At 46.3% G+C, this 11439-nt stretch overlaps 2 protein-coding genes across 2 annotated transcripts in view; one reads left to right on the top strand and one right to left on the bottom strand.

Moving 5' to 3' along the window:
- The window catches only part of LOC308159492 (ninjurin-1), a gene marked incomplete at its 3' end in the record, with an annotated part of 8696 nt that extends 2965 nt beyond the window's left edge, over nucleotides 1-5731 (bottom strand). Inside the window, exon 1 of the mRNA XM_080533289.1 lies at nucleotides 5649-5731. Within this exon, the coding sequence (XP_080389415.1) occupies nucleotides 5649-5690 (42 nt within the window). The 5' untranslated portion in view covers nucleotides 5691-5731. The remainder of the gene's footprint in view (nucleotides 1-5648) is intronic.
- Nucleotides 5732-8963: 3232 nt separating this feature from the next.
- Nucleotides 8964-11439, top strand: part of LOC308160335 (serine/threonine-protein kinase WNK2) — a gene marked incomplete at both ends in the record, with an annotated part of 54824 nt that continues 52348 nt past the window's right edge. Inside the window, one exon of the mRNA XM_080534252.1 lies at nucleotides 8964-9650. Coding sequence (XP_080390378.1) covers nucleotides 8964-9650 — 687 coding nt within the window. The remainder of the gene's footprint in view (nucleotides 9651-11439) is intronic.

The raw sequence follows: 11439 nt of genomic DNA, 5'->3' as shown, positions 1-11439 counted from the left end.
TGGTAATATGATTATGATCATTGAATTACTGCAGCACAACCCACAGGAGAGCATGTTCCATGTTGCCTGGCACATGAGAGGAGATGAGACCAGAACGCCATTAAGACATGGTCAAAATGGACCCATTATTATTATGTGGGCAGGCTATGCAACACTGACAAATGGGGCCCTTCTATTAATATCAGGTGGAAATGGATACAAAATGGATCTCCTTCCTCTTGGCAAAGTGCAGATCCACAACTATAACCTCATCTCTCTCTCTCTCGTTTCCCTGAAGCACGCCCCCCCTCCCAGCCCTTCACCCAGTTATCCTGGACTCTTATCCGCTTATTTACATTTCAGGAACAACTGTTGACAAACACACACCGGTGACGAATACTCGGACCATGGGGTTTTTGAGTGCCAGCCAGAGAAGCAGAAACCTGTTCAGTTTCTCGACTGTATATTAACCACAAAAAAATTACTTCTTTTTTTCTAGGATTATGACTGCCAATGGCCGCTGGCCCGAGCAGAGATTAGCTTTCTTGCGATGACTGATGGATAGATGATACAACAAATAAATGTGTCTAAGTAAGTGTAAGTCACACTGGATAAAGGCGTCTGCTAAATGCCAAAAATGTCAAATGTAAATGTAAGCAAGACCAGGTTGTCCCAAGACATATCATCATTACTGTTACTGTGAATGACATTACTGTTCGTTAGTTTGTGTCATGTTGAAATCTCGCTGACGCCTAGGGGGTGAGGATCCAATCTGTGAGGAACAAAAACGTTCACATCAGAGCATTTGAATAAACTGCCGTTCAATACAGGCCTATTGGTCTATTGCATGGAACATTCCAGCGAAATGTGAAACCTTTCACATTTCACCCTGCAACCTATTTGCATCTGAAGCAATACTGAATCCAACAATCAGTACAACCAAACTGCTCTTCCTTTGTCGTGGTGGACAATGGCATTTACATTTTTGGCATTTAGCAGACGCCTTATTCCAAAGCGGCTTACAATCAATACATTTCTAACCCTAACCCTAAAGACAGGAGAAACAGTAGTAGGGTAGTTTAAACTGTCAGTGATGATGAAGCCCAAAGCCATCTTTCCTGTTCCCTTCTGCCCCAGGAATAGATAGAGACAGCGGAAAGGGTGGTTCCTGAACCAAAAAAAGAGAGAGAGAGAGCTTTTGTTTTAGAGAGAGGAGAGGAGAGCCCTCTAATTTACCACAGAGCTCAGCTGAATTACCATGCCTCCTTGCAGAGAGACATGGTGCAGTAACACACCCAACCCCAAATTCCAGAGAGCGAGAGTGGGGGTGAGAAGAGGGAGTGATAGAGAGGGAGGTGGAGGAGGGGTGGGGGGGGGGGGGGGGTGTATTCTGCAAATGCTGTCTGCTGATACTGCAGACACTAGCATCCACCTGTCTGCAGCATAAGCCTGGAGGCTCTGGTCATCCATCAGTCTAATGCATGAGGGTTGAGGGTGCAGTGATTATTGTGATGAGGTTCCCAGTCCTGCGAGGGGGACCGCTCCACTTTAATCCCCTTAAGTACACCTGTGCTTTATGGGGCGTGGCACACTGACCCATATCTGGCTGGGAAGCCCTCATGTGCACATCCCTGCGCGTTGTTCACAGATAGAACACACCAGGAGGACGAGACCAAATGACACAGATCCTTAACCCAATAGATGCACCGACCCACGCAAACGAACACGCAGCTGTTCAAAACATGCCCTCCGTGTTCCAAAACAAGTGGGAAGAAAATGTCGCCCGAGCGTCGTCCCGTCCTTGAGAGATAGCGACAGAACCTGCCAGGGTCTGACGTTGTCCTGGCTCTGACAACCGGCTCTGAGCCGACCGGAGAGAGGGCGTTCAAGGTCAGACCTTATACTTTAATCGATAGGGCCTGACTGAGATAATGTGGGCTGTGTGTCTGATCACAGGTTGTATAGGCTGTTCTTAAGCAGGCTGACGCTGCAGTCTTTTGTAGCGTGCCTGGTTCACACTCAAACAGAGGAGTTGCGATGCAGCCTCGGGTTGGTCATTTGGCACTCTTGACCAATGGCACGCATCCAAGTGTGTGTGTGTGTGTGTGTATGTGTGTAGACACAACACACACTTCACTTTTTTATTAAAGATAAAGACGGATGCAGTTGCTGTATTTGAATAGCACTCTTGTTTGACAAGAAAACATAGTCACAACAACACATATTTGTTGTACTTTGACATTTTGGTTGTAGGCCTTGAGAGGCAGCATAGCAATCAATCACTCAGCCACTGTTGCTTCATTTATTGCCAATTTGCCCGACCCAAATCTGAGGGTCTCATTAAGTCGATCTAGTGGTCCTGTTGTGGCTGTTTGATGCTTATTTTGTGATGAATTATTCAACGCACAATCCCTCTGTAATGCGAGAGAGAAAGAGAGAGAAAGGAAGAGAGAGAATGAGAGAGTGAGTTTGAAAGTCTTTATTGTACAGACGACACACAATGTTTCAATGCGGCAGTCACTGAATCGAAAAAAGAGAGTAAAACAAGAAAGCTTAATACAGATATTGTCATCCCCCACCAAACAAAGAGCTCCCCCCCCCCCCCCCCTGAACAAACGCTGCTTACTTCATCCTTTGTTGACAAAGTATGATAGTACATCAAACAACTGTTGCCTGGAGGGGGGGGGGGGGGGGGGGGGGTGTCACGATGTAAAGCGAGAGGAAACCTCCTCCAGGGTATAGACGGATGTAGGCCTAATTGACATGGATGGATTCAGAGGTACCTCTGCAGCAGTCAGAGAGAGTCAGAGACCGTTGCCCACGCAGGTGAGTAATAAAGCTCAAAGGAAATCAAGCTGGTGTTGCAGTTGTTCACCGCATCCCCCTCTCGACACCGCCCCCGCCCGCTCCATCCTTCCGGTGTGAATGGAAATATCCATCTACAGTTATCACTGATCACCTCAGACTATAAACTACAGTGTAACATCCTCCAGCCGGTTACAGCCCAGCTGCAGGACTTGATTTGCTACAGTAGGTCCCTATCAGCCTATAGCCTACAGTGTCTGGCTTGCAGTCCCTGCGATTAGAAGTCCCTGTACCCCATTAACTCACCACTGCTATCCAATGGTGGCGTGGACCCAAACCTCAAACCCTGTTCGGACGTGCTTTATCATTCCCCTACAAGTAAGCTCATCTACATTTTGGGCTGACTCTGACAAAAAACAAATCCACACTGTGGGACGTGAACTCATTCACCACCACCACCACCCCCCCACTCCCACCACCCCCAGACCAGCATCTCTCTGCAGCTATGCATAATCTATCGCTGTTATACTGTCTAAGCTGCCAGACTATTCTGGTCCTGGTCCCCACAGACGGAGGGGCAGGTCATACACGGCTGCTAGAAGCACTGTTTGCTTCGTGCCGTGTGAATTCACCCACCAGAGACACACTGTTTGATCACAGAGAAGGGTCCTTACAGCAATACTTACAGCACCTGATGCATTCACCATGCATAGAGATGACTTTCTTTAACCATGTCCTCATTTGACTTGCAGAGAGAGAGAGAGAGAGAGTGTGTGTGTGTGTGTGTGTGTGTGTATGTGTAAGCGTTGTATCTGAGGGTGCAGTGTGTGTTTCTTTGCACTCTCTCTCTCCTTCTTTGACTCTGCATCAGCATTTCTCTCTGTTCCCCATCCATCATGTCTCCATAAGCCTCCTATTCTCTCTCCTCACCTCAAACTCTGGCGCAGGTCCAGCGGAGGGATCGACCCAACTGTATAAATCTAATTTCCATGATTCTCTGAAGGGCTTTTAGTTCTTCTTCTGCCCCTGAAAACAGATGCAAACACTGCTGTCCCAGAGTACAGTACAGAGCAGTGGGGCTGTCTAATGGCCACGAGAGAAGTGCTATAGTGAAGCACAGAGAGTTTCCCTTGCAGAAAAAAGTCAGTAGTCTTCTAAGAGAACATTCAGGCTTTAATGGAAGCAATTTACAACATCGCCCCTCGGTCGTTATTGACTTCCTCTGTGGGAACACATGCATTGTAAATGACATCAATCGTTCATTTTATCGAGTGTAAAGTTATTCCATTCGGTTCTTAATGGCTGGGCTGTGACAGTCCCAGGAGAGAAGAGCAGAGACGGTCACACACACGCACGCACGCACGCACACACACACACACACACACACACACACACACACACACACACACACACACACACACACACACACACACACACGCTTTCTCTGAAATAATAGGATGGAGCCATAAGAGGGACAGGGGACAGACCATTAAGATGACACAGTGAAACTCATTTCCTCCCTCTGCAAGGTGTTATTGCTTTGGGAGCAGCTCTAAACATCCTAATAACTTGGAAAATGGAACTGCAACCACCTCACCAAAAACACTCGCTATGGTTCAAATAAACGGCCTATGAAAGACTGCATTTGATTGAACAACTTATGATCGAAACCTACCAACCCATCGACCCCCATAAATGGATGTAAAATACAAAGCAAACCAAACTGCTTTTTGCTAAATCTGAACACACAGGCTAACCGAAAAAGGGAGAGGGTGAGATCATTTGTTATTGACACATTGTTGCAGAGACGACATGGCACACAATGGGAGCATTCATTATTCACAGGGCCACTCAGGTGCCTACAATGCTCCAGACTGTCACCCGAACCAGGCAAAGGGGAATGTCCAGCAACCGTTTCAGTTCAGCGCGGGCCTCTATGTCATTCACTGACTGTCTCTCTCTCTTCATCACCAGATTCTTCCTCACTGTAGATTTTGGTGATCTGAAAAGCATCTTCTCATTTCCTCTTATTCTTCTTATTCTTCTTCTTCTTCTTCTTCTTCTTCTTGGGAGTTTTATGGAAATTCATGGTAAACAAACTTCATTTCACCCTTCCTTTGACAGGACAGGAGGTAGTGGGAAGTGAGCATGTTCATCCTCTTTGTTTAATCATGTGGCCATCTACATGACTCCTCACACTAGACAGCCCATGACCAAACCTCGCATCCACAATATCTCTCTGTCTCCCCAGCCGTCGATGATAACCCAATGTAATACAGCACAGTTTGTCTCTGCCTATGTTTAGCACAACATGGTGTCAGAATAGATGATGATCATGGTCATCTAATCTCGAATTACATGAGACATGCGTCATTCAAAGATCTATATTCCTGAATCAGATCTCATCTTGGAAGCAGGCAAGATCTCCACTGGAATAAAAGTTTACTGTGATGTATTTCATAATGTTCTCTGTCTTGTATTATAAATTAGATTCTCTAGGCAAGAGAATATATACACAGCAGAACAGTGCGTAATCGCTGTGCTTGTCCTTTGAATCTCACATTCCCCGCCTCTTTTTTAAGCCCGCAGCCCATAAACTTCGCCCATGCGAATCCATGGCAACCACTGGGCATTGTAGCAAATAAGCTCGGTTTAGAGGGAAATGTAACAATGTATTAGGGGAAATAAACACCAGATCTAAGCGGGTTAAAGTTACATTGTTAATAATCGTCAAACGACTGTCTGAAAAACATTAATATCGTGACAATGTTGCCTCGTCATTTCCAAGCAGTCAGCTAGGGTGCTAGTTTTCTACCATGCAACACAAGACTTTGTAAAATTAACGGTCCGGGCGCATCGCTTACCTCCCCTCCACTTTCTCTATCGTCAGTCGCGTTCATTTCCATAATGATCGATGACAACACCTAAGTCCAAAATAGCCTACGGGGACGCTGCGAACCTAAGAAGAAAGGCATACAAATTGGGAACAACTGCTGCTGAAGGCGGTGGGCTGTAGGTGGGGTGGGGGGTGGGGGGGGATCATCCACCGATCTTGGGACAACGTGTCCACTGTCCAGTAATTAGTAGCCTGATCCCCCCCACCCCTCTAAAACATAACTGTCTGGTCCAAACCTTCCTCTATCATAATCATCATAATCAACGTGACATTCAAATCGTTTTTATTTTATTTATTTATTTAACATTTATCCAAGTCTTATGTAGTATGGCATGGGTATTGAATGAATTATATTAATTCTATGAGCAGTAAATTACTGACTCTCAATGCCCAATTGTAAAAAAAGACATTCGGCCGTTCGGGTGGTCCAATCAGCCCGGGGACGATTTGAGTAAAAAAGGAGAGATTAGCTTTGAAAAGGGAAAATAGCAATTAAGTTCGTTCACCTACATTAGAGCACTGTGGAAATTAGGCATTGCGTGTAGGCTGAGAGTTTCGGCTACAATAAGATCGAGTAGCCTATTGTAATAATATGAGGCGCCGGTGCCCACAGCACAGTTCATTCATTTAGTTTTACTAACAAAAACATTTTTATTTTTTTTACAGTCCAGCTTAGGTTGCATTTGGTCCACTGCGGGCTGCAACTAAAACAAGTTTAACACCCTGCTTTAATGTCTCTTTTTTGCTGAGGCATACAACTACGGTAGGAAAGGCCAATTTGTTAGACCAAAAATTCATACACGCAATAATGCAGGCATGCAATACTGTATAGGAATTGATCCACATTATGATACTGTACATCAAGTGTCATACAATGCAGCCAAAGGTTTGTGCTTTGCTCCTATACAGTCCCTAGAAGACTATTTACACTATAGCATGTTTGTTCTTTTCGGTGTAACGTACTGTACATTCAATATGCAAATGTTTTTGTCTTGTTAGTTTTAGATCCAGTCTGTGTTTGAGTTTCAGATTTTTAGGGTACTTTGGGTTATCTCAAGGCAATTGGATATGACATTGTATTGGCTCAATGCAAAGTTGTCCTTTTATTTTTGCTCAAACGTTCAGTAATAAATTATGATCTGGATTTTAATTTCAGTAATCAGATTTGTACCATTAATCCTATTATACTTCACAGTCGGTTCCTGGGATTCAAGTGAGGTGACTCAGGCAATTATTTAAAGGATTACAGTTGTTATTGCATTTTGGTATTTAGAACTGTGTGTGCGTGCGTGTGTGTGTGTGTGTGTGTGTGTGTGTGTGTGTGTGTGTGTGTGCATGTGTGCATGTGTGCGTGTGTGCGTGTGTGTGTGTGTGTGTGTGTGTGTGTGTGTGTGTGTGTGTGTGTGTGTGTGTGTGTGTGTGTGCGTGTGTGTGTGTGTGAGAGAGAGAGACTTAAGGGCTCAAGTCTGTGTTTCCACAGACCAAGGAACTTGGCACTTATTATTTGGCTGTGCCAGAGTAGGCATTAGCAGGGGAAGGCATTAACAAATATTAGCATAAGCAACAACAATTAGCAAAAAAAGAAAGAAAAAAAAAAAGAAAAAAAATACAGCCTGATTTAATCCAGCGGTGTTGGGGTTGCAGGTCTGGAGGTTTCTGCCTCCACCACCTGACAACCTACTTGTGGCGTTGTGCCCCTTTGGTATTCACCTGCCAGTATATCTAGATTAGTTTTAGTTTTTAGTTTTTTTTCTCCTAGCACCAGGGGAGCCCCCCCTCCCAAATTTCGTTGTATGGTACCTGTACTATATCAATGACAATAAAGACCATTCATTCATTCATTCATTCATTCATTACACACAATCTTTGGTCTGCAGAAACGACCCCCTAACCTTAGCGACCCTTAACCGTAAACGACCCCTAACAGCCCCCCCACCCTCACCCAAAAATTGTCCCCCACTGGAAACCCCCATTGGAAACCACACTTCTTCCGTACGCCGGTAGAGGGGGCGTGGCCACCGTGGCGCGTCACTCCGCGAGGGTCTATCCCCCTCCTCTGTTGTCACCCGGCAGCAGGAGGTCTCGAACATGCGCTTTAAATGGGTGGTCCTTCAGTCGTTACCAGGGGCGTGGAGCCGACGCACAGAAGTGTTCGTGGACTGGGACCTACTAGTACAAGCGGGTTGCTTATTAAGCCTGCTCTGAATGACTGTCTTGAAGATGTGGAACATTAAACAACCCGTAACGTTGTTGTCATTAATTACATTGCTGAGGTGATTACATCCGACGTTCAATTAGCATGACCAGGCAAAGAAGATGTTCTCCAGAGCCATGGTGACGACTAGCCAGCTCCACGCGTCTACGTCGTAGTTCACACAGTCGATGGAGAGGGGATGCAAGGTTGCCGGTTGAACATTTGACGGGCTACATTTTTTTTCTAGTTTTGTTTTCTTTCATTTACCACCTGCAATTGCAGGTAGTTGACTGAAAAGCATCTATTTTTGCTGTCTCGTCGTAGTTGGGTGTTTGCTAGTACGAGCTAGCTTCCTAGCCAGCGGCATCACCACCACCACCAAAACCTCGTCGCTAAAACCGCGTAAGTAATATCTGCAGTCCTGTTTGACTTTTATGTAACTGTGAATGCTTTTTTCATTGATCGATTTGTCAACGATGACAGTCACCTGACCTAACTAATGAACGTTAGCTTGCTGGCTGGTAAAAAAAACGGTCATTTATTCGTTAGCGCACCAGCAGTGGTCTCAGGAATTTAAAGGTCTGTCAGTAAACAAGCTTCTCTCACTAATACTAGCCAGCCAACCACACCGTGTCTGTCACATTGCTCATCAATCAGCACACTCTGGGCGATTGATTGATGTGCACCTGATGTTGATTTTGAATTATTTTCCGGTGTGTTTTTTCTGTCTTGGATGTTTTTTTTTATTCCTCATAATGTAACTTGTGAATGTGAACCACGACTGTCTGAGCCAGCTTACAATAAAACCAGATGGCTTAATCAGTGAATAGCTAGAGTCCCATTATAATTTAATGTTAAATATTATTATTCGCTTCTTTTAAAAACTGTTAGCTGACACTGTCTCTCTTTTTCCCCCCACCGATGTCCAGATTGGGATGTGCTGCTTCGTGACATCGCGTCTCTGACCCCCCCCCCCGTGCTGACGGAGTGCGTCACCGGGCGGCCGCTGCAGGTACTCAGCTCCCTCTCCTCTCCTCTCCAAACATGATCTGGAAACGTCAGAAGTGAATCCCAACAGTTTGAATCGTCATGGAGTCGCCGGGCAGTAGTGAGTCCAACTCCGAGGCTCCCTCGGGATTTAAATACCCATCCGTTCCTAACTCTCAATGTGAACTCAACAACATCAACATCTATGAGACCATCAGCGACGGAAACGTCAATAATATGGACACTACTTCGGAAGTGGTGACGAGAGGCGGGAGCGACCCCAGCGCGTACCCGCCGTCCAACTACCAGAGGATCATGCGTCAACGGTTCATCAGGAGAAGTATGTGGTTCTCGGACTCAGACGAACTTCAGGCCTTCGAGGCTCCTGAGTGTGACAACAGTAGGAGTAAGATTCTCAACATCAACCTGCGCACCATAGTGGACCGGACACTGGGGGTGGGGGGGGCCCGCCCTGGGGGGATACAGGAGGGATCGAGCACCGAGAGCCAAGGGGGGCAGAAAGACAGCGCGACGGAGAGCGCCAGCGCCGACGAGGAGAAGGAGAAAGTGGGCGAGAAATTAAATGTTGCGTCGGTCGTCGACGATGGCGGCAAAAGTGCTGCCAAGGCAGCCAGCGAGGAGAACGAGGAGGAGGTGGAGGCGGTCGCCACCTCCCCGGGGGGCAGGTTTCTCAAGTTCGATATCGAGATCGGGAGAGGGTCCTTCAAGACTGTCTACAAGGGCCTAGACACCGACACCTGGGTGGAAGTAGCCTGGTGTGAACTTCAGGTAACCCCAAAAAAAAAAGTGTCTGGCTAAAGCAACGTTTTCACGTTGTCAATCATTTTAGCCTCCATTTCTTATGGGGTCCAGTTTAATTGCAGTACAACAAAACAGTCATGGTATTGGTAGCTTAGATATGCAGTAATGGTGGTTAAAACAGGTGAGTCTTGTTTTACCTGTGTGGAGCATCTACGTGCCGTCAACCTTAAGGCTTCATCCATATGACCCTTTACGAATCCCAACTCTGTGTGTCGATGAGTCTTCAGGATCTCTTTGACGAGACACTGGTTGCATTCCCCTAGAATGATTTCCATTAGAGGGCTGATGCATGACAGGAAGTCCTCGCTCCTCTGCTGTCAGCGAGCGTTCGCACTTCATGACAGCATAATGGACACGTCTACGGGGAGCTGTCAATCAGCTGGACTGCTATTGGGAAAACGCTCAGTTGTAAATGGGTTCCCACTGAACATTAAATGGTTTAGAGGGCTGAAATGTTGACAAACATTACCCTAGCCTAGTAGTCACTGATGTGGAGAGATGCTTTTTTGTTCTGTTAGATCAGACATTTTGTTACAAGCATACTGTACTCTCGGTCTTCCCGGAGACAGCCTAGTATAAACTCTCTAAGCTGGTGTAATGTTGTACAGACACTGGACTATCAGCAGCTTAGGCCCTGCATGGGTATTAACTCATTATTTCCGACCTGTGGCGACTGCAGCACATGATGATCACCCTGTCTCTCTCCCAGGAGGCTTAGGGGAACTGCATGTGAGCATGACTGGGCTCCTCATGTACCAAGTTGCACCAGGTTGGCCCTTTTTCGCTTGTCGCTGTTTCCTATCATCAGTTTCACATTGAACAGATTAGCCTAGGACTATAATCCCGCATTTGTAGTCGTAGGCTAACCGTCTGATTTATTTTGGCCTGTTCGAAAGTGTGTGAGAGTATCTCTCTGGTCTCGCAGAGTGCATAGAGGTAGGCTACCTGTTGGAGGTTTGTCCCAGTGGTACATGTGGGTCGAGGACAGTGAAGTGACCTCTCTGCTCCCCACCCTCTGTGCAACAGGAGGGCTGCTGACAGGGAACAGCTGATGTGTGCTGTTGCACACTGGGAGAAGTGTGTGCGTGCGTGTGTGCGTGCGTGTGTGCGTGTGCGTGTGTGTGTGTGTGTGTGTGTGAAATATTCCCACAGGATGGAAGAGGCTACCCTCGTTGTGTGTGTGTGTGTCTTTCGTGGGAACAGACTTAAGGCATTGTTTAGACAAGTGATGTCTTGTAAAACACAGCTTAAGAGACTGCAGAATGTTTACACAGACATGATGTCATGCAAGCAGGTGATAGAATGCTGGAGGGGAGATGTTGGATTGGTCTCTTCCACTGAGTGTGACATGACATGGACACACAGGATGACCAGAGGATGTGGAACAGGAAAATCATCCTCTGCCTGGTCCATGGATACATGCTAACACTCCCTCTAGTGGTCAGCTGAGGGCCATAATGATCAATAACGATTTATTGGCTGAATTTTCCCATGAGGTTTTTTTGTCATCACAATTATTGCCCTCTCTGTCTGTCTTCAGGTTTCGTACACATGTGGTTGATAGAAAGCCTGCCCTGATCATGTTGGTGCTTCCTGATTCTTCTCTAGGGGGTGCAGCTGATCAGATGCATTGATTGGGAGCGTGAGGCGTCTTCATCGATTGGGTCCCATGTGGTTCCCTTTGTAATTGGTCAGCAATAGTGGCGCTTTCACGCTTTATTGACCTTAAATGGTCATGAGACTCCCTGTAGTTTGG

The sequence above is a fragment of the Nansenia antarctica genome (assembly GCF_963989245.1).
Source record: "Nansenia antarctica genome assembly, chromosome: 6".
In the NCBI taxonomy this organism is placed as follows: domain Eukaryota; kingdom Metazoa; phylum Chordata; class Actinopteri; order Argentiniformes; family Microstomatidae; genus Nansenia; species Nansenia antarctica.
The sequence above is the reverse complement of the archived record's forward strand: the minus strand, read 5'-3'. Positions and strand labels throughout refer to the sequence as shown.